This window comes from Chelmon rostratus, chromosome 4 (genome assembly GCF_017976325.1).
Source record: "Chelmon rostratus isolate fCheRos1 chromosome 4, fCheRos1.pri, whole genome shotgun sequence".
Classification (NCBI taxonomy): domain Eukaryota; kingdom Metazoa; phylum Chordata; class Actinopteri; order Chaetodontiformes; family Chaetodontidae; genus Chelmon; species Chelmon rostratus.
In genome coordinates this window covers 10,784,697-10,811,752 of record NC_055661.1, presented here as the reverse complement: position 1 = coordinate 10,811,752, position 27,056 = coordinate 10,784,697, and the positions used below count along the sequence as shown (strand labels likewise).

At 39.7% G+C, this 27,056-nt stretch overlaps 2 protein-coding genes across 5 annotated transcripts; one reads left to right on the top strand and one right to left on the bottom strand.

The window, feature by feature from the left end:
- Window positions 1–1,327: 1,327 nt before the first annotated feature.
- Window positions 1,328–21,314, top strand: LOC121604934 (G-protein-signaling modulator 2-like). Its single transcript, XM_041934575.1, has 15 exons — window positions 1,328–1,474; window positions 8,552–8,773; window positions 9,095–9,230; window positions 9,613–9,752; window positions 10,872–10,995; window positions 11,315–11,430; window positions 12,353–12,508; window positions 13,656–13,764; window positions 14,023–14,188; window positions 14,725–14,822; window positions 15,625–15,810; window positions 16,418–16,580; window positions 17,530–17,715; window positions 17,794–17,909; window positions 19,217–21,314. Exons 2-15 carry the CDS (start codon window positions 8,553–8,555, stop codon window positions 19,379–19,381), a joined length of 2,082 nt encoding a protein of 693 aa, XP_041790509.1. The 5' UTR covers window positions 1,328–1,474; window position 8,552; the 3' UTR covers window positions 19,382–21,314.
- Window positions 20,131–26,384, bottom strand: mcoln3b (mucolipin TRP cation channel 3b). Of its 4 annotated transcripts, XM_041934579.1 has the most exons (15): window positions 26,216–26,384; window positions 26,041–26,107; window positions 25,348–25,571; window positions 25,096–25,263; window positions 24,550–24,703; window positions 24,372–24,447; window positions 24,191–24,287; window positions 23,773–23,872; window positions 23,473–23,585; window positions 22,990–23,139; window positions 22,780–22,881; window positions 22,126–22,248; window positions 21,757–21,963; window positions 20,950–21,080; window positions 20,134–20,737 (listed from the first exon to the last, which is right to left on the bottom strand). In XM_041934579.1, exons 2-15 carry the CDS (start codon window positions 26,096–26,098, stop codon window positions 20,698–20,700), a joined length of 1,743 nt encoding a protein of 580 aa, XP_041790513.1. In that variant the 5' UTR covers window positions 26,099–26,107; window positions 26,216–26,384; the 3' UTR covers window positions 20,134–20,697. The 4 variants fall into 4 exon arrangements, with proteins under 4 accessions (XP_041790511.1, XP_041790510.1, XP_041790512.1 ...); XM_041934577.1 differs by having other exon boundaries at window positions 20,131–20,737; window positions 20,950–21,077; window positions 24,191–24,447; XM_041934576.1 differs by having other exon boundaries at window positions 20,132–20,737; window positions 24,191–24,447.
- Between the last annotated feature and the right edge of the window lie 672 nt (window positions 26,385–27,056).

Below are 27,056 nucleotides of genomic sequence, written 5' to 3'. Positions count from 1 at the left end.
CCACTTGACTGGCAACAGCTTTACAATGACATGCAGTGAAGCAGAGGAAAAGTCAGGGTTTATTATTAGGACTCTTCACCACAGGGCCGACATTGTGCCAAATAGTACTGAGGCGAAAGACAAGTGCAAGCATCTCGGGAAAGCTTTAAAAGCATTCAGCTATCTAAAGTGGATCTTTGTCAACACAAAAACTAGAGCTTTTAGAAAGAGTGGGTCGTCACAATGGAGAGAGACAGTGGAGACTGGAGTGTCACTCAGTCTGATCTTCAAAAAACACAGCATCCTCATGTTTTTCAAACCCAGCTAGTCAGAAACTTACTCTCTATGAAAGCAGCTAACCAAAGCAGTGACGACCGCGGAGACCTATACATCAGGAGATGAAACAAACTAAGATAGAGCACAGCCCACAGGTCAAGACGCAGCAGTATGTCTTCATTTGAAGGACAGTGGAAACTCCTCCGAGGACAGCAAAGTACACATTTTTGATAGAGAGGACAGGTAGTCTGAAATATGAGTGAAAAAGGGCTAAAATAGGCACCCTGGGACAAAGTGGGAGAGGCTGCGACGCTGCTGTTATGTTGCTTAGTGAGACCATGGAGACCAAAAGAGCTTGAAATGCCTATGAAAATCTGTCTTGGGAGAATGAGTGATACATTTTGCCTATGTATACTTCTGAATAGCACACTTTTATTTCACTGCCCTGCTGGGACCATGTTCAGTATTCACAAAAACCCCAGAGTGACATACTGACAACCCTTTGAAGGAACAAATTGAATGAATTTGTTTAGTCCACTGTCAGGGTGTTTACCAGATTAGAATAATTGATAAACCTCTTGCTGCTTTCAAGCATATCGTGGAATTTTTAAATTTACAAGTTCATAACTCTGAAAAATAATTGTTAATTCTCAGACTTGCTTTCGATGGATTTTTCCAACTTCAGATGCTTAGTTTAGGAGCTGTTGTATTTTAGAAATGGAGTAGCACGTGGCCACTTTGCGCGACAGGGGGCGGGAGAGTCCTTGAAATATGATTGTCACGACATCCATTGCGAGCGTTTGCCCCATGTTGCTGTAAAAAACAAAACAAAAAAACATGACTTAAATCCATCGGTGAGTGCGTTCAACCTTCCTCCGCCTCCCAAACATCGCATTGAAAGTTTTTTCCTCATTTATTTATTTTTTCAACAGATTTGGTTGGTTGATCGGTTGCGGTTTTTGTAGCGATTGCCATATTTCCGATTGTACTCGAAGGCACCAACCGTGGAATCCTAATTGGAGGCAGATTTTCAGCGCGAGGAGTGGCTTCTTCAACTCCTGCTTCCCGACGCGGCGGAGTCGTCTTCCTCTCAGATGGAGGAGTCAGCAGCTTAGTAAACAACTGGGTGAAAAGATTAGTTTAGAGCATTTTGAGTCGGTGTTATTATTTCCTGAAGCTGAAGCCATGTTCGTGGTGTGTTCGGGCTCTTCAGTTTGAGGTACGTGAAGTAATTCCCTGAAAAGTTTTGGCGTTAGTGCCGTTGTCGTGCTCCACTCCTACAGTAACGCTAGCTAGCTCAGTAAAAGCGACCTTTGGTGGTAACGGTATCTTATTTTCCTCTCTTGTGAAGCCTTATTTTATTAAGCTCCAACTCCGTTTTGACTTCGTCTCTATATTAAAAAAACCTAAAATGTCTCGCCACTTAATGATGTGTTGTTCAGTCAGACAGCGAACATGTGATGGCATGTTCCTGATAAACTGACTCATTCCCAGCTTGGTAGTAACGTAGATTTCCCAAACAGTCATCATCACGATGGTTCTGTCATCACGAGACTTAGCTGAAAATATTGACATGAGCTAAAAGGATAACTTGCAGCTTCCCTAGTTTGCCAAGGATTTGATACTTTCAGCATTACAAAAAAAAGTAATCAAAAGTGCATTTGTAATCTGCTCTCACTTTTCTACACATTTACTTTTTTATTGGTAGCGCTCCTTTAACACTGGAGTAGAGAGAGGCTGTGATTACAGAGTGGCCTGCAGTGATGGTGTTGCAGCCCAGTTTTCCACTTAAATTTGCTTGTGACCTCTTTTCCCACGCAGGGCTGGGGTTGAGTCTCTAATGATGGTTTCTCCTCTTCCTTCAAAAGCAAAAATGGTTGTCAATTTGCAGAGAATCGCTTAATTGGAGAGGGATTGGCTGGGCGTATTCATATTGAACTAGTTATGGTTTAGGATTCCACATTTGGGTCTTTTATCATGAGCATATGTGACTAAATAGCTGTTAGAGCAAAGAGATGTTTATACTCATGGTACTTTTTATTTGTGGTTTTCCAGATACATAAACGTTCTCCTGTTAAAGAAAGTCACAGAACAGCACTTACAATGTTGCAGGTGCTGGCAAATATATTTTTGTTGTGCCATTTACTTACACCTGGCACATTAGTGCTGTGCCAGCTCATTGCTGTTGTGGAAAAAACGAAGCTTCCTTCAGGATCTCAAACTTATGACAAGCATGCACACGCTCCTGTTTGCTGGTCATAGTTCTGTCATTGCTATGTTGATGCAGGCCTGTTATTTAGGCCCACAGAAATCATGAATGACGGCTAATTGCTCTGACTTTACTTTCAAAGTGCCCACTCAGCATTCCCCTCCACAATTCAGAGGTCTATACTGGTGATAGCTAATGTAAAATGTCATATTTGCATAACATTTTGATTTATATAGATGAAATCAAAAGTGAAATGACAAGGATTTGGTACTTTCTGTCTCATTTTTACATGGCCATCCATCTCAGTTCCTGTTTTTATTCATAAGCTTGTACATGGTCAGAGGTAGTGAAAACAAACTGTGTGAATGTAACTACAAAGTTAAAGGTTGGTCCAATGTTTTTTTTTATGCGCTGCCATCTGCAGCTTTGTGCTGTGATTTTTGCACCATATTGTGCTGCTTTTCTTTTTCTTTACTTTGATAGCTACAACCCATGTTACAAACACCATCGGAAAAATGATGTAAAACATGCAGACAGGTCAAAAAGCAAAGTTACAAATATTACAAAGAGCTGAAGTGACTTTGAACATGGTGTGATTGCTGCCAGACATTGTGGTCCCTGCATCAGAAACCGCTGCGCCCTTGGGATTTTTGCGCACTATGCTGTCTAGAGTTTAGAAAGATGATGCAATCAACAAAAAATCATGCAGTCAGCTGGAGTTCTTTGGGTGAAAACACTTCAACCAGCGAATGAGGTCATAGGATAATAGACTCATTCACGCCAGCAGGGAGGCAAACAAGTCCAGCACAGCTCATTGAAGTGGTATGTAGAAAAGATATCAAAACAAAAACTGACAGCATGTACATGATCACCAAATGTGTAGGTGTGAAGAGAGGATAAAATGTTGCACAGTCTGGTTAATATCAAGTTTCTGTTTTGACATGGTTGGAGGATTTGGCACAAATAAGCTGACTCCTTCCGCATTGGTTCGAATGTACAAGCTGGTGTGGCTGGCGTGGGTTTTCTTGGCACTCAGTCTGCTCCGTGTAGCAGGTGAACATCGTCTGAATGCATTAGTGATCGGAATGAGTCACAGTCTACCTTTTTTCAAACCGATACTTCCAGCAAAATATGCACTTATCAAGTTACTATCCCACCCAGTACTAGCTCGGTTTTTCTGATAATATGGTCACACATTCTTTTCTATATATTCCGCTTGTTTATTGTTGCATATTGCATCATAAAGAAATATGACGAAAAATTGCCAGTATTTCTTGAACAAAGTTGGGAAGTGACTAGTCTGAGTGGTCATGTTCGGTGACCACTTACCTAAGAATTGTCTGCCAGTTATTTTTTGGCTTAATCTTTTAATTGTTGGTCTATGAAATGTCACATTTTATAAAAATCAATAAAATGTTGGTCTTTGAGATAGAGGTCCAGTGTCTAGGACTCAGTGGCCCTCACCCCTCCCTTTCCAAACATGTAGGAGAACCTACGGTGGCTGCAAAACTTGCAAAAACCGCAAAAGGCTCTCTCTAGAAACCAGTATGTGGAACCATGGAAGGTGATTCAATCTGTAGTTATATCCTTCTCTAGATATAAAAAGCTCATTCTGAGGTAACAAGAATGTTATTCTTATTCATAGGTGATTATAATAAAAGCATAATTATGAATATTATATTCAATTTCTGCCGGTATATCCCCTTCTTACACACTTGTGCTGTCTTGTTTTTTTTTTTTTTTTTTTTTTTGACCAGCAGTCCAAAATCCAAAAAGATGAAATTTACTCTCATAATAAAATAAGATGTTGCTGGTGTGTGCACATGACAGTGCGTGTCAGTGAGCGGTTACTCTGGCTTCCCAGCTCCAGTTTCAAGATAAGAGGTGGGACAGAGATAGTATGACTGCTGAAATGTTGCATTGTCCAATGGAAACCAAGCATGGCAGTGTTCAGCCTTTTCCAAGGACTTTCACCTATGACAGTGTGTAGAATCCTTGTCAGTTTCCTTATTTTCCCTTTAGCTTGGCAGTTGACAGGGATCCATCGTGGATCTCATTCTCTGGCTGTGCTCGCCCAGGATGTTGTTAGGACTGCGAGGCTGACTGTCATGTATGGCAGCATTGCTCTGCACTGTGTACAGGCTAGGGAACGTTTACTTCATGTCCGTCAAAGGTAGGCTGTATCTTAGAGCTCAAGCAGTCAATTAATTGACTAGTCCATCAACAAAAAAAGTGGAAGCAATTTTGATAATTAATTAATAGCCAAAACAACTTTTTAAGCAAAAGTGTCAACACTCTGTGGTTTCAACTTAAATATGTTTAAATATGTTTTCCTCAGTCTCCTGTGATAGTCTCTTGTAATTTTGTTGATTCTAAAGGGAAAACCAGTTAAATGTTCAATTCATTCAGTATTTTATTATTGTATTCAAATTTAATTTGAGTAAAACCTGCCTGTACCTTATTTTACAGGTATATTTACAGATTTGTGTGTCCAGGTAGCTGTGAAGATAAGAACAAACAGTTTAAAGCTTTTCTGTGTCAGTAACATGACACCTTATTGGCTAATGGGTGCTGAGAAGACTACAGGAGGTCCTTAATAACCGCAATGTAGATATTTCATTGCATGACTGAAACAATTGTTAGAATATGCACCTGCTTGCTGGCTGTGTTGTCATTGTGTTGCAGAGTTGACATACATTGCATCACTACATTGTAGTGATAGGTGCAAGCCTCGTCAAGTATCCTCGCCACATTTTGCTCTGAGTGAATTCCTCTCTCTGCATTCAGTAACAGGCAGACTGGCCCACAGGTTATTGACACAATCTGATAACCAGATACTTGCTGGTCTCTTGCTTAAGCACAAACAGCAGTATCTTTTCCAGATAGGAGATTGTAGAAAGATGTTAGATGTGTTTTAAAATGTTGGTGCCCACCCACAAGCAACAAGGACAAACTGCACTAGAGCAGCTGCACTACACTAAAGGTGGCTCTGTGCTCCCAGCTGCTGTCATAGAGAGAAGGCATTTAGAAAGCAACATTATCTGATTTTTACGAGTCTAAGACATTTCCTCGTGCACCAAGGTTGGGTTATTCACAAAATTCACCCTGATTACATAATGATTGACCTGGTTTTTGGTCAACTGAGTTGGCAGTTTTACTGTCACATAGCTTGTGCCTAATGGTGAGGCAACATGTTGTTTCTTCCCCTAGAGGGCACATTGGACCAGATTTCTTAGTTAATTTAGACAAGTGGATTTCTCCGGATTGACTACAGCTGAGTTGTTAGAAGCTTTGGAGAAGGGAGGGATCATGATGTGGTGTAAATTTCTGTCTGGCTTTTTTCTAATACATTATTCGGTCGTCTCTGTGGGATTTGCCCCAATAAATCATTGAGAATTATGGAAATCCAACAATGAATAAACCATCTTATTAAAATTTCTATTGTCATGCAGGTAAATTATTTTTGAGGGGTCAATAGAAGAAGTCCTACCATCTAGGCTGCCTGCTAGCCTTAGGGTTCGCTGGAGCCACTTAAAGTGGCTATAATTACCACTGAGGTCTGGCCTAATTGGAAGTGACACACACCATCAGGTGGCTTAGAAATGCAGGTTACCATTGGCTAAGTGCTAGAGAAATACAACAATCAGCTAGACATGGCAACCCAGGGGACCACTCTCTCTTCGTTCACTTCTGCTTAGTAACAACCTGGTGTTAATCTGCATTCGCTTAAACAAAAGGTCTCTCGCCCTGGCACCTGACCGAAGGTCGACGTGAACTCTGAGCGGATTAAGTCCTTTGTTTTGCTGTTAGTACAGGTTAGCAGAGCGAGGAGGAACGCAGCAGATCAAGGGAGTCCTGTTTCCTTTATTTCCATGACATTGGGACACTGTAGCTGTGTGCGTTATGTGTATGCACGTGAAGGAAGAGAATGTAGAGTGTGTTGTGCGGAAAGAGCTGCGTTTGCTCCAGAAAGTGATTGAGAAGCTTGAAATGTCCGTCGTGTCAAACTGTCTCGAGTGCATCAGAATGGGGAGAGGCAACAGGTATGTGAGCCCAGTCGCTTCGGCGAGGTAATGAATGATACTGTTAGATGTCAGGAAGCCTGTTAATTTAATTTTCTAGCTTTAAATAATGCTCATGGCAGATTCAGCATGCCTGGGTATACCATCATAGAAAACCTGTCCAAGGAGCAACCACATCAGTACAAGTAATAAAAAGCTATTTTTAAATACAAGATTGTGAAGTTTCTGGATCAACTTTTACTTAAGTAGCACCATTGAATGGAGATGAGGAAGCTTCTTAGTTTAGTGTAAGTGTAAGCTGTAAGTTAAGGCAGCACAACATGCAGGGAGTGGTAGACCATAACCCTAACCTGAACCATCAGTTTCCTAAAGCATTTTCAGTTTGTTTCGGGGTCAGGAGACAGACTGGGAGGAAGTGCTGTCTGTCTAGGAGCCCTAATACTGGGTCTCTCAGGGAGGCTCATAAGTCAGGTTAGAAGGAAGTGCTCACCTAACCCACCTAACCCCTATTTGCTTTGATGTGTGACAATGACAGATATCAGAAGACAAGTCTCAAATCATAAACTTGTCATTATTCAAATAGAAATTCATGCTGGTAAACTAAAAATCAGCAAAGCCAGGTAGCATTTTTTTATTTCTGTTTTTTTTTTTTTTTTTTTTTTTTTTTGAAGAAAAGCACTTGAATTCAGTCTATAAACAAAACCTCTTTTGAGTCCAGTGTTCAAATGTAGGATCAGTCAACTGGAATAAAGTATATTCAGCTTTTTAAATGTTATTTCAAGACATTTAACTGCATCCTACAAACAAAGCAAATGGTGGATATCCTTATTCAGCGTCATATAGATGGAAAACCTGTGCACCCATGCATGACTGGATTTGTTTTACAGTGTTATGATGTAATCCCATGCATGCACAAGTTTCTTTTTGTTTTTTTTCATTACTGGCAGTTTGACGTTGCCACAAAGGGACGGTCTTATTTTGTAGGAAGGGTGTGGAGGTTTATAAAATTGTAGTCCTTACCACAGACACATCTGAGTTTACTTTGTGTTCATGGTTAAATGTAAGGCACATATTTTCATTCCAGGGTAATTTTGGAGTTCTCAGGCTTACGATAGACAGGAAATACTCTGTCCTATTTTGGATTTATAGCTCTTGTCCCTGAACTCACGTGGTCTGGACTTCTCTCTGCTTGACATTTAATGTTACTGCATCTGAATGTGAATGCTAGCAGTGTCAGAAAGGTTCCTCACGGTGAGGCTTTAGAGGAACTTTAGAGGTCTAATCATTCATTCAAGTGATCCAACCATCAGGTTGATAGACATACAGTAACTGATTGTGATTGAATAAGTCATTAAAAAGTTGATCAGCAGAACATTAATTGACAAAAGTTTGGATAATTCAGTGACAGGACAGATTTGCTACCTTTTATTTCTTGAACATTATTTTAAAATGAATATCTTTGAGGTTTGGTATTGGTCACCTCAGACTCTCAGAAGTTGTGATGGGCAGTTATTCAGTGTGTTTTTATTTTCTTTAATAGACAAAGAATTGCACACATACTTGGCCATTCCACTGAATGTACTTGCATAGGAAAAAAGACATCTCATCAAGAACAAAGATGAAAATACCCAAAAGACTGAAGAACAAGTTGTGCAAAAATATGAAATAAACAATATATAAAAAGAATGATGAGGCAATAAACAATATGTAGAATGAAATTACATTATAAATTGTTGATACTGAATATAATCATTAGTTGCTGCCTTTTATGAATTCTATTTTAAGTTGACATTGCATCAGTTATTGTTTTCAAGGTGTTTTGGGTCAAATGTTGTATCTACAGTATGTCCAGAGTAACAAATACAGTAAGCGCTTCCTCTAGATTTGCTTCTTCCACTCATTTCATTTATTGATATACAATATTGATATCCCCTCAGGATCTAACGTTTTGTTAAACAAATCTGAAGTGAGACAACTTTGGAATCCTGCTAAAATGGCAAAGTATTTCAACAATATTGTGACTTTTGGACAAAGAGTTGGACTTACACTCTTCACTTCCCTGCAGGATGGAGTCATCTTGTCTGGACCTGGCACTGGAAGGTGAGCGCCTCTGTAAGGCTGGAGACTATCGTGTCGGTGTGTCCTTCTTTGAGTCTGCCATCCAGGTTGGAACCGAGGACCTGCAAATCCTTAGCGCCATCTACAGCCAGCTGGGCAACGCCTACTTTCATCTACAAGAGTATAACAAAGCCTTGGAGTACCATCGGCATGACCTCACACTTACCAGGTATAGGACAGTTTCACAACCTTAATATTAATTTCTTCTAAAACCTTTGTTTCCTGATGGTGGGGTTTTTTTTAGTGACTGTGCACACTAGTTTTATGCAGGTCCAAAACAAATAATCTAAGATTAAACAATATATCCTGAACAAATGGTAATACTTTTTTATCACAGTGATTAAATTGCTACTTGACTCTGTGGTATTGCTGCTTGCGGCTGTAAATTACTTTCTTGCCTCTTGTGTTTTGGTGCTAATACACTTCAGTAATCCAATAATATTTCAGTCTAATTATTTCCCAATGTTTTTTCTCTCCTTTGAAATCCCAGAACAATTGGAGATGAGCTTGGTGAGGCAAAAGCCAGTGGCAACCTTGGGAATACATTAAAGCTTTTGGGACGGTATGATGAAGCAGTGATTTGTTGCCAAAGACATTTGGATATCACCAGAGCCATTTATGATAAGGTGGGTCATATTTTAGAACCACAGCAGGAGAGTTATTTAGTAATAGGTGAAACATTTCTTCAGCCCTTTTATTTTAGCCAACTGAAAATGGATGACTTTGCACTGTTATGTAAATACAAAGTTCGGTCAATGACTAAAAGGCCCTTTTGATTAAAATAAATGGATCCAAATTAGTTTTCAATCACGCCACATGACATGCTCTGCAACCGCAGAATGGTTGCTGTTTCCACGATGACTGCGGAGCGTCGGCGTACCAACATCTAGAATAGTTTTCCAGCCTGCATGCAAACAAGCAGGTCTGGTGTCAGTGTATTTTAAGTATGTAATTACAGCAATGGTCACTCTGGTTTCCGTCTGTGAAAATCTGCTGTGCGTGCTGTAGGTTGGGCAGGCTCGAGCGCTGTATAATTTCGGCAACGTTTACCACGCCAAGGGTAAGGGCATCTGCTGGACTGGAGCCGAGCCAGGAGAGTTCTCAGAGGAGGCTAGGATAGCCCTGCGGAAGGCTGCGCAGTACTATGAGTAAGTTGTTATCTCCATTTATGACAAAACATTGACATTGTTTTGCAATTATTTTGAAAGCCCTGAGTAAGTGACTTGATTGTTAAATTTGTAGTATAGTAGAGTGACAGGTTTGAACCCCACAATAACCTTGTTAGTGTAATGAGCTGTTTTTTGTTTTCCTGTGCCATTCAACATGTGATTACAAGACACTACCATTTTACAAAACATGCATATACTTGTAATACATATACAAAAGCAAAAGTGAAATCTAACCTGTATATGTGGGAAAATTCCAAATGAACTATACACTGAAAAGAATTGCTACAGGCCTACAGGTTATCCTGATAAAGAGCTTGTTTTATCTTCTCCCAAGCTAATTTAAGTGTTTTATATGTGAAGAGCCAACTCAGTCTTTGTGCATCATCCATATTTACTAAATCCATATAAATCAATCATTAAGACAATCTGCTTTTCCTCTTCCAGACTGACAATGCATCCAGTTTCAACAGTAGAAAACTGGATATTATCTGTGCAAATAAAGATCTTTTAAAGAAGAGCTTTTTAGTTTAATTCTATACAACATCATTCTCAGTACCATATTCAGATTTTATCATCCTAAATGTATGCAGTTCATCAACCCACCTGCTGTACTACCAAAGTATCCTTGAGTAAGATGCTGCTAAGCTGTTATGTGGGTACTTTTCTTAAATTTGCCAGCCAGATGCCTCAGATATCAGTTGTAACATACTGTAAGTTGGTTGGACATGGTATAACATTTGCAACAAAATAGTTTTCTTCCAAGTCTCCGAAACACACCCTGGTTGCCTCAACTTTTACTTTGTGGTAGTGTTTGCAAGTTGGTGACTAAGTAGTGCTGAAAATACTGCTGATGTCACAGACGTGAGTAGTATGGCAGTATATACATATAATGCTGAGTCCACTTACTAGCTTTTTCTTAGCTTTTGAACCTGATATGAAACTTGATTGATTCTGTTGTGAGGGCTCCTGGGTAGTGGGCTCTTACATTGTCTGAAAACACAAAAAAAGCTCTCTTTTTGTGAATTTTAAGAAATTAAACATGTCCATGTGTACATGCACAATGTGTGAATGTGTTTTCTTTTTTGTCCTTTTTTAAAGAGCAAATCTGTGTGTGGTGAAGGAGTTGGGCGATAAGGCAGCCCAAGGTCGTACCTATGGTAACCTTGGCAACACGTATTATCTTTTGGGAGACTTTAAAACTGCAATAGCAGCACATGAAAAGGTAAGTGGCAAATTTGTGCTAAGGGTCAGAAGTACAGTTTCTAATACACATCACATGTGCACAGTACAGTAGCTTGTATTTTTAAGACCTTTAATAGACACATATAATATATTAGTTCATCCTGGACAAACTTGTTAAGTAGATGTATTTGAACATTTTTGCTATACCTTTGCTACACATTTTTATCCACATAGACTTTAATTTTGTTCGAACCCATGATCATGAAGGCTGTGTTTGACTTGATTACCTAAAAATGTTTCCTGTTAATGCTCACGTTAATGGCAGTAATATGTACACTATTGTTTGTCCTGTTTGTCAGCGGCTACTCATCGCTAAAGAGTTTGGGGATAAGTCTGCCGAGAGGAGGGCCCACTGTAACCTTGGCAACGCTCACATATTCCTCAATCAGTTTGAAGTGGCGGCTGGTCATTACAAGTGAGTAATCACGTGAGGCTTGAAGTCTTTCTCATGTCCTGATGGGCAATGGCAGATATCTGTTTATGTCATCATCATACTTGAACACAAAACTAGCATGCTACTGTTATTTTTTGTTTAAGCATAGTTTTAATATTGATCCTGAAATACCTTTTTTTTTCTCTTTTGTTCTTTTACTGTAAAAGCTTTAGAGACAGAATTGAGAAGGTAATATCACTAATGAATACAGAACCATGAACAAAAACAATAAGAAAAAAATCACATCATACTTTAATGATCCATTCTGGGTAAATGGCTCATCATACCCGCAATCACAGTCAATTTTTGTTAGCAACACTTTACTTTATGTCCACAATTTAGCATTTATAAACTATATATAGCCATTTAATAATTGGTTTGTAACACACTGTAATGTAGTTGTAAGCAGACATGAGTGCTTATAAATGTGTCATTCATAAGTGGAGGCTGGTGTGTAAACACAAAACGACAATATACAGTAGTAAAACACCATTGCTGTATTGCAACCACTGTAAATGAATAAATACTTAGAAAATCTATTTATCTAAATCCTTAAAACTACATTTTACATGTTAATGTATTATAAACCTTTCATTAACCGTTTGACTATTGCTTATGTGTGCTAAATAGGGGGACTTGAAGTAAAGTTTTGGTTATATAAAGAAGATAAAGTTTTGAATACAGTACTGTCATTTATAACAACCACAGATAGTTGTTGTTCAGCAGCAGCAGTTGATTAAATCCAAAAGTTTGAATCCCTTTCCCTCACAAGCATTTTTTATATAGAGGTCCTTGGAAAAACAGAAACAAACAAAGAAAGAAAAGAAAGGAGCAGATAACTATCATTCTCCTGCTCCCACCCTAGACATTCTTTGACCTTCCTCCTCTTCTGTTTCGCCCTCAGGAGGACTCTGCAGCTGGCCAGGCTTCTGAAGGACAAAGCAGTGGAGGCTCAGGCCTGTTACAGTCTGGGCAACACCTACACACTACTTCAGGACTATGAGAGAGCCATTGATTACCACCTCAAACATCTGGTCATTGCTCAGGACCTCAATGACAGGTATCAGCCATAAAAGCCATTTGTTGTCAGCTTTCCACTAAACTCTCCTTTAGTGTAGTGAAGTATGAGCATGTGCAGTTTGAGTGTGGGTGGCCCCTGAACTAATTACTTGCTAACATCCATGAAGCTACAGTCAACTGCAAAAAGCAGAAACGGTCTCAAGGAAAAAGCATTTGGGGTTTTGCTTATGGGAATAATTTATGTGAGATGCCACTATGAACACTTATCTGAAAGGATCCAATAGCGAAGAAACGCAAATTCACATGCATGTGAGCAAACAGGTCTTTATTAGGCAAGCAAAAAACAAATTTAATAGATTTGAAATTTTATTCATAATATGTAATCTGTCTCTAAAACTTGATACTCTTTTACAGATTAAATTTAAATGAGCTCCTCCACAATAAACTATTTACCTTGCATGGCAGCTGGATTTGCGAGATCATATGATCGCTAAGAGCCAAGAATCCATCTCGCCACACTTCAAATAACGTATTTGTGGCTGAACCACAGTCCATCAGACCAGTCAGTGTCCTATGAGGAACTATTGGCAGCTCTGGACATGGTTTAGGTGTGACAACTGCTTGTTCGAAAACAACAATAACAGCCCTTAATGAGGTTAGCATAGCTGCTGCTATAACATCAGAACTGGAGAGTATTTCTTCCTCGAAAGAAGAGTAAAGAAGAGCACTGAAGGCTTTTCATAATGTAAAAAAAGGTTTCACTCTTTATCTGACTGGTATCGGCAAGAGTTTGATTTACCAACTGGCTCCGCCGGTTGGGCTTTCCTACTGAATCACATGATTAACAGATCTGAACACAGAAAAGTGCAGCGACCCTTTTCCAAAAGACTTCCCACATGATTCTGTGGAAGAAACCATCTGGTGTCTCAGGTTAATCAACTATAACAGATTCATCCATTGATCTGTCAGCCTGAAAACTTAAACATTAAACCTTTGAGACTGGTTTTAGGGCTGTGATAAATATGGATTGTTTAATACCAGCTCTTGTTGTGAAATGAGCATAAGCTCTTGTTAGGTCATCAGGTTTTTGTGATTGCACCGTATGATAGTTTGATGAATGCCCTTCCCATTCTTGCATAATCTTATTTGAAGTTGCTCAGCCTGTTTCCCTCTGTGTCTCGCTGCAGAGTCGGTGAAGGAAGAGCATACTGGAGTCTAGGAAATGCCCACACCGCCCTGGGGAATCATCAGCAAGCCATGTACTTCGCTGAGAAACATCTGGAAATTGCCAAAGAGGTAACTGTTGATGGTTCACCTCCTCCCTTAGAATCCAGTCAGTAGCTGCCATCAGGCCACACCCCCCTCTACAGGTTGTATGGGGAACAGCAGGGAATAATAGCTTCTTTGTGTGTATGTATCTATGCATTGAGTATTTTTATGGATATACACACTACAAGTAAAAAGGAATCCCACTTAGCTGTATTGTTTTGTCTGTCTGTCATAATCTGACACCAAACTTTGTTTATATTAACTCCGATGTCATTGATGTGGCAGACTGGAGACAAAAGCGGTGAGGTGACAGCCAGGATGAACTTGTCGGACCTACGGCTGGTCGTAGGCCTGAAGTCCAACTCCAACCTCCACCCGAGCATCTTCCGCAACACCAACACTAACAGCTCTGCTCTGACAGCAAGCTTTCAGGGTTACCCCAACCTCTCAGGTAAATCTGCATTTTTAGCAGCATGTTTGCCAGAAAATACTGTTAATTTTTTGAATGCTCTTTATGCACACATTTAGAGATGTAAAATTCTTCCCTGTGGAATATCTATTTTTACAGTCTCCAGAAAACGCTGGCTTTCTTTATCATGCTTTGTTAAAAGTACCCTGTGTTGGTTTTGACCTCATATGTCCTGTAGGTAGTTATTTTATGAAAGGGTCCTGGTTTGCTTGTCTTGTGACACACACATACAGACACACACACACACAATGTGTGTGTAGGTTGCATAAGGCTCACTTTAAATTTTAAAAATGTGCAAATGGTTATATAATTATAATAATAATAATATATAACATATTATGTTGGACTTGAGAAGGATATACACATTGAGTTACACTAAATGTAAACATAACTTTTATTTGCGTTCAAGAAAACTCCACAGGGCACCTTTTAAATCACTTTTGTCCTGTAGTTGTGAAAGCGTTTTATAAATACTCAAACATATGGCCACACTGCTGAATTTTGTATTTTTGTTTCAGGGGCCAAATATCCATTAAGGAGAACAGGCAGCGCAGAGAACCAGGAACTGTACACAAGTCCTGACAAAAAACAAACTGGAGATTCATCGGCACATCCGGTATGTATGAAAATACTTCACAAGGCACAACCCCAGTGGAAGTTGCTGACTCTGATTTCAAAACCTGTTGAACACACGAACAACACATCACAAGTCTTTAGTTTACATACATATACTCAACTTTTCTGGTTTGTGTCAGACATAATATTGAACAGTGCATCTGGAAAGTATTTACAGCGCTTCACTTATTCCACATTTTGTTATGTTGCAGCCTTATTCTAAAATGGGTTGAATTCATTTTTTTCCTCAAAATTCTACACACAATACCCCATAATGACAACATGAAAAAAGTTTTTTTGAGATTTTTGCAAATTTATTAAAAATAAAAATCAAAGAAATCACATGTACATGTTATATGGTCAATTTATAATTTTAAGCTCTACTCTATCTAAAAAAAAATAAGAAAAAAAACATTATTTCGAATCTCATTTATGAGGAAAATGATATGGTTAATTTCTGTTTACAAACTGACAGTGAAAGTGCATTCAAGTTCCAAGTAACTGATACTCATTCAAAGTAATGCAAATTAAATTGTAGGTGCAGTTTTCCTGAATTTGGTGCATAGCAAATGTCTTACTTTTAATAATGTAAAATTGATTAAATCAGCCATGAAAAACGACTTCAGGAACATGTAGGCCAAAGTAAGCAGAAACTATAACTTATAACTGGAAGCGTACTTAATAATGATACATTTCACTTTACCTCAAGATACTGTTCACCCAACCTCTAGTGTCAACATGTGTAACATTAGTCTGTAATGTTTGATGAAAATGATCTCTCTGTATGCACCTTGAATGTACAGGATTGGGATGAGGAAGTATTCCCTGGGTCGTCAAAAAATAACACAATTAAGGCCTCTACTAAGCTCTTCCTCTTCCACCGGCTGAAAAGCAAGAAGCAGAAGAACAACAAATCATCTCCTAAAGATCAGCATGAAATCCACACAGAGCACCCTGCTCCTGAGCTGGTCGCACCAGTGTCTCCTAAGGTATTTCTAAATGCAGTACATTGTCCCTCCTACTCATAACATCAGTGGAACCCGCAAGAGAGTCATGTGCAGTGATGATTCACCCTCAAGAAAAATTTTAAAGTGAAACATGTATCCTCAGACACAGCCTCACTCCCAAAGACTTGTTTCACACGCAGTAAGAAGACTGGAGGAGAAAATGTTGTTGTGTGGCAATGTGGGATCAGCATTTCTGACTCCTGTGTTCCAAAACTATCTCAGACTTGGCTAAGTCACTACAACAAAAGTTTTTTATGAAATCAAAACACTTTTGTAAACTATTTTGTATTACAAATCATACAGTGGTGTCAAAAAACGTTTTGCCCTCAGGGTGTCTGAGCAGAGGAATTCAGCTGTATCTTGGTGGGCGCATGCACAAGACAAAACCACTAACTTTACTTTTCAGATTCTTCAAAATAGTTGTTGATTAGTTGATTCTTCAACTGACAACATATTGTTTTAGTTTAGTTGCTGTTTTCGCTTTCCTGAATTTCTTCATCAAAAGCCTGTCAGCTATCCTGATTACCTTAATTATCTGAAGCCCTCTTCTGACATCATATTAAGTGTGTTTGTTTATTTTACACTGTAGCCAGGATCACGGGACACTATTGGAGAGGACGGCTTTTTCGACCTCCTCTCTCGTTTCCAGGGCAACAGAATGGATGACCAAAGGTGCTCCCTACTGGATGGCCAGAGCCATCACCCTACTCACTCCTCTCCCTCCTCCACCCCACCTGTAGCTGAAAGGAAATGTGAGTCAGCCCCTTGTGATCTCATCTGTGTTCACACCATATGTACCAACACTAACATTTTCTGACTAATCTTTCAAGGAGGAAGAACATTTAAAACAATCTTATACTTGATCAAGGTCTTATTAAGGTCCATGGTGTGAATGCAGCATGTCTCCAAATGTGTCCTCTATATATAAAACGTGTTATTAACCCTTTGTGTTGTATCCTGATGAGATGACTTAGAGTGATATGCCATCCAGTATCAAACACTCACCGCTTCTAGCCTTGAAAGGTTAAAGCTGGACTGTGACATTACATTCAAGCCCTTGCCAAACGAGTTCACACAATGCTGATTAAGCCTATCTCCGCCCGGTAAATCTCTCTTTATTTCACAGTATGTAGGAGCTTTTAAATCAGCTGTCTGTGGCGACTCTCCCGCACCTCATTTTACATCAACCAACAATGATTGACACTGTGATGGCGTCATAAACTTGTCAACAGTGTTTGTGTAATTAATCCTACTGCCAGAGGGGGGAGACAAGTTCTGCACTGCAGGTTTAACGTAAAATGTTTCAGCCTTCATTCACTGAGCAGAGCAGCTTTTATAGACCTTTTTTGCCCATCCTGAAAACTGGTTGCTATTGCTCTCCTCTGTAATGGTCATGAATCAAAGCTTATCACAGCCTTTGGGCTCCATGAGGGGTGACACTGCTTTATTTATTTATTTATTTTTTTTAAATCTAACTCTCACGTCTATGGGGAGTGTTTGATGTTTTAAGGATTTTGGGTGGTGTGCTGCTTCAAATTTAATAGACTAACTGTAACCTGGGACCATCCTTCTCAAACTCCTTTTCCTGTATTTACTGTACCTTTATATATAAAAAAAAACTGGATTGAGGAGTAAATGCACAATCAGTGCCATCCTCCATTTGTTTCAAGTCACCCACAGATAATAACTGTCTGTTTCTAGCTATTTTGGAGTGCGAAACACCGTTGCAGGATCCTGGTCATTTCCTGGAGCTGCTGGCCAGCTCCCAGGCCCGTCGTCTGGACGACCAACGAGTCAGCCTCAGCCATTTTCCTGGCTTACGTCTCAGCACCTCCAACCTGCCTCGTACACCCTCCACCTCCAGCACAGATCAAGTCCAACCACAAGGTAAGGAAATACAAAGTACTGCCCATTTTTGTCATCTCCCTCTGTATCACATTGACAAATACTAATTTCTCCTTCTAGCCCCCATCTCCAGTATAGATACCCCTCACACACCCTCCCTGTACAGTCGACTCGAGGCAAGCGCTGAGCAGCCTGAGGGGGATGATGTCTTCTTCGACATGCTAGTGAAGTGCCAGGTGAGAAAAGGAAATCCAGTATACTGCCACTTTACAGATATAGATTCTAGTAACACATTATTTTACCAGCCTGTAATTTTTTAATTTTCTCCTAATATAATTTAAGAAGTCTCCTGGAAATAACATCATCATTTCTCACTAATTATGTGGAGAGAAATTTTCTTTCAAAGAGCTGATCCATTAAAAGCCAAAGGAGCATTTGTTCAGTATTCATTTAGCATCATTAGAAACTTAATTCTCCATGTACGTTAAATTGGAAGTTTCTTTGTGAACACATTTCACATTATTGCATGTTGATGTGACCTCCTGTGACACTGACTAAAAGACTCCCCAGGTTACACTAGCAAGTATTTGGATTTGTTTTATTGGAAGTGCACTGATTGAACAAGCCTTTATCCTCTATATAATAAGTTCAACATTTCTTGGTTCTTTCTGGGAAACCTGTTGGTCGATTTGTGTAATTGTGAGCTTGTTAAAGCTTGACCTACATCGTTTTCAGCCACTTTTTTGAAAGTCATAGATAATATTTTGCTAAGTGTTCAATCCACTCACTGTAATTATTATTCTGTTTACACCGTGGGAAGGTCTGGAGATCTAATTGCAGAGTTCAATTCATGGCAATTGGTAAATTTCACAGGCTGGAAATAACTCTCTTGGTGCACCATTTTATTTCTGACCTGAGCCCAACTCAGTTTTTTTTCCCTTTGTGTGTGTTTTGACTCATTCCTGAGTGGATGCAAGGAGTTTACTGAAAATCACAACTTTAAGACACCCAGTGTGTCATTGGTAGATTATTACAAAGCAGTTGGGCGGTTTGAGATAAGCGAGGCCCGTGCTTCAGTGTAACACATGACTTGCTGTAGTGTCTCATCGACACAGGCAGTGATAATCTCATGAGATCAAGCGGCTGCAGTTTACAGAGCCAGGTGCTGCAGCAGCCCCTCCCTGACTGCAGGAGTTCAAGTGCATGATGGGAAACAGTTGGCTTTACCCTGAGCCAAGTGCTCATTTGTTCTGAGGTTTCATCTACAAGGCTCCCTTTCAGTTTGATTCGTAGATTGTAAGTTGAATTAAATGCATCATTTTTCTGGCTATAATTTAAACTGAGTGTTTATTCTACTAACAGAAAGACTGAATTAATCACACCCAAATAAGTACAATCATTTCCCTTGAGATCTCAAGTACTCGTACAAAATGTAGAACATTTAACGGGCCTCATACTGTATATGGCTACTTGTACCAAGTTGTGAATTGCTCTTGATAAGACTCAGCTAATATTACTGTACTGTCTCTGCTCAATGTTTCAGGGCTCCCGGCTGAACGATCAGAGGTGTGCTGCTCCACCGTCTGCAAATAAGGGACCAACTGTTCCAGATGAGGATTTTTTCAGTCTCATCCTGCGTTCCCAGTCCAATAGGATGGAGGAGCAGCGAGTCCTGCCGCCTGCTGTCACACAATCCAAACCAGACTGACTGCATGAGTGACTTTTTCTTATTGTCTCAGGATAACAGATGAAGTAACCAAGCTTCTTTTTTTCCATGAAGATTTTTTGTAACTCGAAGTAGTCTTGATTCATACCTTTTTGGATTGTCTTGGCAACATTCCTGTGAGACTACCAAGAATACAGAGGACACTATGAGGAATCAAGGTCTTCAACAATACAAAACTGATCATTGTGACTGTACAATCATGGGAAATTTAGCTTTTCAGGATTTCTGGACTTGTTTTTCGATATCCGGCAGTGTCTCTGGGTTGTCACAACATTTTTTTGTGGCGGTCCATGCAACTTGTTTTAATCAGAGACCTCTGTACCAGCAGTGACATCTGCCGACTCTGAAGGCTTGCATCAAGCTACTCAACCTTTGGGATGAGGTGGTACGTGTTTGGACCAAACGTACTGTAAACCAAACAGAAGGGATTTCTACTTTAGGATGGACAAAAAAGACATTATCTGAACCTGTCTCAGAGGCTATTAAGCAAACTGGAACATTGTATGGCCTGTTCTGCCCATCTACACTACACTAACACAAGGTCTTTCAGAGTGGTACATCTTGGTTTAAATTGATCTCAGACCTCTTCAACAATAACTCAGAGTCAACAGACAAAGCCACTCTGGGGAAATAAAGGTCCACAATCACCTTTAGTACTGCACTGGTGATCAGTGGAGCCATTTATAAAATCTGCTTCTTGATATTGCTTTTAAAGTCTTAAAGACTGCCATCTTAATTGTGAAAGGTTGTATGTTTTTATTGCCATGAACTAAAATAGAATTTTTGTTTTTGTTGTAACAAGATTTAACAGGGAATTAAGTAGTGTCAGAAAAAAAAAGTTTTTTCGCTTTTATATTGATACCTATTCAGACAACGGAGAAATAAAATCTCATGAATTTACATTCCAACTTATTTATTTAACCTTGATTTCATTATCTTTAGTGTACAACATGGACTTCCTTCCAAGTGACATGATTTGAGAAAAACAACACAAATTTTACATTTCAGTGTCAAATTTCTTCCCTCTACATGTCAATATAAATAAGTGTAATTACAAAGTGTCTTCTGCATCAGTGCATCATACTGAGACCAGGCTCCTCATGTCCACTGGGGTTCAATCTTTTCAGCACTGAAAAACTCCTTCACTTTAAAAACAATCACCTTAGCAAACCTGCGGCTTAATGTGAAGAAAATAAAGATTTTCAACACCCCCCAATGAATATAATAGTACAAAGTGCACAATCATGGTTAGGTTATAGTTTATACAGTACTGTTAGTAGCTCCACATTAAAGGCCTGCTATGCCTCTGAAGTTAGCCTCTCTTCATGCCTCCTCAACCTGAAAGAAGAAAGTGGCTGAGCTTAGATTCTATTAGATGTTATGTCTAACTACACAGAGTATTAAAAAGTGCTGACCCACTGTGCTTGCATCCCCAGTTTCATTAGTGCTAGTAAGGGCCACCCAAATGAGTTTGTTACCACCTAAAAATCAAACGCCAGGATGACAATGATATTCGACTCCCAGCAGAATAAAATGACCAGTTGACCTACCTGGTGATGCAGCTGTTGAAGAAGCAGCTGTTGTTCTCGTCGAGTCTGAACACCCCCGAGTTTGGCAGATCTTTACACACAGATAAGAAATTTTGCAGCTCTGATGTTGGGATTCCACTCTGCTGCTGCTGCTAAATGATGCGAGTTAAAAAGGTGACAGTTAGCACAGAGTGTGGCACAGCCAACTACAACAACCACTAATCAAACATTACTCTTTTCCAGTGGTGGAAGTAACTACATTTAGTCAAGTACTGTACTTTGAGGTTCTTGTACTTTACTGGAGTATATCCATTCTCTGCCGTTTATATCTTTAATCCACCACGATGCAGAACAAATAGTGTACATTTACTCCATAGCATTTATTTATCTTTAGTTACTACTAGTCAAGCAATAGACAGTGCAAGCTGGTAAATTACATTTACCAGCTTGCTCCATTAATGCATCAATAATTCTGATATAAAGTACCACTCAAAAGTTTGGACACATTTTCTCATTCTAATAATAGTAAATTGTGTCCAAACTTATGACTGGTGCAACACAGTATTCTGAAATGGTCCATACTGCATGATGAGCACTTTTACCTTTGATGCTACTATTTTCTTGCTGAAGTAAAATTTGGAATGTCTGACTTTAATTGAAACAGTATTTCTAGACTGTGTTATTCCTACATTAACTTAAGTAGAAGATCAGAGAACTTCCTCCACCACTGCTCTTCTCTCAATAACCAGCAGTCATGCTCCAAACCAAGGTAGGGAAAATAATAACACAGGATGATGGTTTCCAAATATTTACAACAGTAAACATCACCTTGATGGTGTCATAGGTGTCTGTGATGATTGTGATGAAAAGGCTGAGGATCATGTAGATGAAGAGCGAGACAAAGGTATAGAGGTAGACTCTGCTGAAAGTCCACACCAGGCTGCTCTTCTGCTTCATGTTCTTGAAGGTAGGAAACATGTCGTCTCCGTTGACCAGGGAGAACAGACACTCTGACACCGTGTTCAACGTCCGAAACTGAAACAAGTCAAAGAGAAGAAGGCTTATTTTCATCTGCCTGTCAAGATTAACAACTGAAAGTAGCAGAACCTGATTAGAATTGTTTTTTTTTTTTTTGTTCTGGTCTGGCTTTTGTAAAAATCCAGCAGACTTTTTTTGTATTATGTAAACACTCCTAACCTTCTCATGATAAGGGCCAAGGACGATCCAGCCACAGAAACAGTAACTCAGGTAGATAATTCCAGCACAGCAGATGAAACGGATAACGTTTGGGAAAGCTGCCCTGAGCGTCAGGATGAGAATCTGAAAATAGTCACAGAACATTTGGGGAAAGACTTGAAAACTGTACACTGAAGACAACATGTGGAAAACTACACACAAAGAAAAGTTTCTCTTTTCAAATTGTCCTGTTATTTGGTGCATTTATTATAAATAGGGCTTTAAAAAACATACAACTTTCAAAGAAAGATTAAGTATGTAATGCCAAGGTACAATGCTCCACTACTTCACTGGCAATAAGTGTGAGCACATGGGATATGTGTTATTATAGTGAGATAAATCCCTCCTCAAGAGGAGCTGTTGTGTTTAAATACTGGCAGATCAATCTTACACCACACAGAAAAACACGAGTGCCTCATCAGAGCCACAGACTCTGCTCCCATAAATATGGACAGACAGTTAAAAGAGCACAAATCAATGAGTGCTGCTGTTATATTTGCATTGTACGGGATCTCTACTGTAAAACAGGAAGACAATGGGAATTATAAATTATTGCACAACAACTGCATCAAAACTAATGTTCTGCACTGTATTTGATGAATAATCTGGTTTTACATTATACTTCCTAAAGTAGCCCATGTAGCGGATGACCCCAATCCAGACAAACATGGTGCCCGTCCCAAGGAAGATGCTGCACACATCATAGCTGGTGAGGACCTAAAAGAAATAACAATGTTTAAAAATGTGACTACCGGACTGGAGGAACACCTCTAAGTCTGAATTGCATGGATCAATAAGCACAGTTCAGCAGGAAACCCCCGTTACCTTAGTCTGGATCTCAATCTTGAGAATGGAGCCAATGATGGTCAATGTGTCGCTAAGAATGATGAGGATGTACCAACCATTCAGAAACTCAAGCTTGTCTGACCATGGGACTTCTTTACCGCAGTGGTTCCTGCTGTAGAGTGTGTACTCCTGTTTACAATGGAGGGAAATGCAGGTAAGTTGTACAGTTAATCTCTGTAAAGAAATTGCCAGTTGTTTTTCACTTTTTAATAGGTTTAACATCAAGTGATGATATACAGGGATTCACTGGCTACAGAGGTAAGCACTCCATACAAGAAGCAAAGGAAAAGGAACAAGAGACGGTACAGGCCCAGGAATAAGCCCAGTCCCACTGATTCAGATCACATATTACATGATATCACAAAGCATATACGTATAATAAACATAATAAACAGATACAATCATACCTTTTCTTACATCTGAGATAACAAAAAATATTTGTTTTTGTGTCAGTTTACTTACAAACTGCAGCCGAATCCCATTGATCACTGAGCGTGTGCAGAGGGTGAAGGAGGTGATGCACGTTATAATGATGAGGCAGTCGAACAGCACAGTCAGGTATATGCTTCGAGCAGCTGAGGGAACAGAGAAATTCAACTCACTCTCATCTGAAGAGGACGAACATCTTCAAATTGATTTCAGGTGCAGCAAAGCCTGAAGCTCAGAGAGCAGCCTTAATGAATCCCAGGAATCCTGGACATGGGCTCAAAGCAATGCAGGTGATTCCTTTGTACATAGTAAAACGCAGCTCAGAAAACTTACATGCCCCTGTTACTTTCCAGTCTCTGCATTCATTGATGTCTACATCATTTTCCAGGTCAACCTTTATCCGGCCGCTGTGAGCTCGGTTGTCGAAAGTGATCTGTTAACCAGACAGTCGTGTTTAAGCGAGGAAAACCCAATAGATAATAAACAGTCACCTGCCAGGCCATAAAGGCACTGTGTGCAAAACGGCCTTACTATGAGACTGCTCAGATTTGTGTCCTCAAAGTGGCTTCATTAAATAAACACAGGGCTGACAGTTACTCTTTTCATTTTTCATTTTGCCTGAGCGGTGTGCACAGGTGCAGTGTCACAGGGAATCAGTGTCACCGTTACGGCAGTGATCAGATGTGTCACAGCACTGCCTTTAGAAGACCAAGTCTGATGGGATGTTTACTGAGCCATGAAGGCGACGTACAACAACGGTGAAGTCGTAGCAGTCTGGCAGCTCTCGATGTCTCACTGTCTGTAAATTTATGGCCTTGAGAACAAATGTAATCTTGACAGAGAGCATCCTGGAAGACAGAGCAGGTACTTTAAAAAGAGGGGTTTGCACATCATTTACAAAACCAAGAAGGGAAAATGATTTATGTACAAACCTTTTGAAATGCAATTCAAAATGTGGAAGCACTTCCCGCAGTGATGTGTGAAAAATCGGATAAACGTTAAGGCACTCTGTTAAATAGAAGCCACAACAAGAAGAAAAGGACGGTGTAAAACAAGCTATGTCAAACATTAAGACGTCTGTGTTTAACTCGAGCATTCGTGCATACACACCAGTGTCCACCTGGGCATCAATTTCAAAGGTCTCACTTCCGGGGAAGATGGTACCATTTCTGTAGAACTCCTGACACAGCGACAGGGGGGTGTAACCAGTGCCATTTTTCTCATATTCGTGATTGCCCACTGTGATGTTGTGCAGACGTTCATACTAGAAATGAGTCATTGAAATGTCAGGTAGAAAAACAGGTTTAAACAGGTTACTTCTCATCTCACTGTTAGCTCTCTGAGAAGATTAGCAGTAAAAGTTTAGGTGAACTGCCCTCTTTCAGCAGATTTATGCAGCCAGTGTACACAAAACTATATGACAGATTCAAACGGCATGAGCAAAGTCCAGTCCCATGACATGTTTCATTTTATCACGGAAGCTTGTTAAGCTTTTTGACTGTAAAAGCATGCAAAGTTATAAAATTCCAACAATGATTTGCAGTTAACATAAGAGAAAAAGCAAAAATCTACTGTGTCACAAAATCAAAACAATGCCTTCTTGTCATTCCTTGCCAAAAAGGAGGAAGGACAAAGAAAATGACAGCATTCAGTTACCTGTCCCATGATGTAATCGATGTGATCATAAACATCAGCCTGTCTGTAAACAGCATATGTATCCATGCCTCCATCAACATAATCTTTTAAGAAAAGGTGCTTGAATGTCATCAGATTTTCCTCCTTGAATGTGACAACCATCTGGTTACTCAGCCCAAATGACACTAACTGGGATGGGAAAAGAGGCATTTGTTAGCAGAATGGTGAAACATCACAATTAACACCTGTTCAGGTCTTGTCTGAGATCACTACCTGGACAGTAATGATGGCAATTTTGATGATCTGCAGAATGAGTTTCCATGGTTTTCGCCCGCGAGCGTGATACTTCTCACAGGGGTTCATGAAGAAATATTTGATCTTCCTTCTGAGATAGTCCCCACTGTCCATATCCTCAGCACAGTGATGCTGGTGGTCTGCCCAGAGAGGGGGGCCATTTGTCTCATATGCATCATACAAGTCACTGGACTCCTCCATATCTACAGTAAAGTATATATGTGTGACTGACATGTAACAAAGGTCAAAGGTCATAGAGGTCAATGAAATGTGAGAAAAAAATGCAGTATTATTGATCGCTTTTTTTTTCAATGTATACAGCTGTAAAATGTAACTGCACACACATACATGTACAGCCACCATGCAATAAATCCTTTTTGAAGCATATCATGTTCTTTTTTGTTGTTGTGACAAAATTTGAGTGTGTTGCACATTTAATTATAATCAAGCTGTTTCTAAAATTTTCTTCAAAGTTTGGATTAATTGCAGGGCTGGATTTAACTCGTACTGTACTGCCTTGTTTTATGAAGAAACAAAACACAAAACGGCGACATTTAGCACAGGATCAATATCAAGTGAGCTGTGGTTCTGCAGTCAGTCTTAACCCACATACCAAATGGCTAAGCTATGAGTTACTGTCTGTGAAGAGGAAGGAAATGAAGTCAGGTGTACCTGAGCCTTGTTGAATAACACACAGCAGCTCACGTTCTGAGACCTGATCGGCTTCCATTGCGGCAAACTATCAAATATTCATTGTTGCATAAGAGTTAAAATCATACGCTATCGATCCCGGGAAACAGTGAACAGTGACCCAATGAAACAGAAAATTAGCCAGTGCTCTGCTTACCAATTCTCCGCACGAGGTTAATCAACCTTTAATTGTGTCCACCTGCCGTCTGCGGCACGCGCGTTGTGTTCTTATTCTAATTAAAAAGCAAAACTTACTTAAATTGTTGTTTCACTGTGTGTTACGTCTATGATGAGCTGATTACACTCGATAGAACTTCCGGAGTCTTCTGTCTCGTGACCGAACTCCTCAAACTGTATACCAGGTAACTTTCCCGATACGCGTCGTCTCGGTACTCGGACGTGATTGGCTCTTGGCTCTGTCAGACAACCTTTGTTTCAATTCACTCCTGTAACCCCTGGCAACCAAACAGTCCCACCACTGATGAGCAAGGAGCAGCAAGTGTTGAGAGGATTTCAAGCTGAAGACTATGGTGAAACTACCGGTAAACTTTATTTATCCACCAGTAAACTGCAGCTGTAACGCTTAGTAGCCGAAGCTCGAGTGGGACTTAAGTCAGAATAACTGCACCGTCGGTAAAACTGACTTTTAACAAATTTTGGAGCGCTTAGACCCCAGTGTCTTTCAATATTGTTACCCCTACTAGCTAGCTAGCAAGTATGCTAATTTCTGCTAAATTGACAGTAGCTAACTTTAAGGTTTCTCTCTCTTGTCTATTGTTTGTTTGTGTGCGTGTGTGTGTGTGTGTGTGTATTATTTATCAACCATTACCTTGTGATAGGGTACGTAAAAGTTAAATAGCTATCACAGTGGTGTTATGATTAACCACTTACGCTGCATCCATTTGAGATAGCGTTAATCAGGAGTGGAAAGTACGATTAAAAGTACAATGTATATGAAATGAATTTAGCCAACAGTATAAAAAGCAAATAAAAATTAG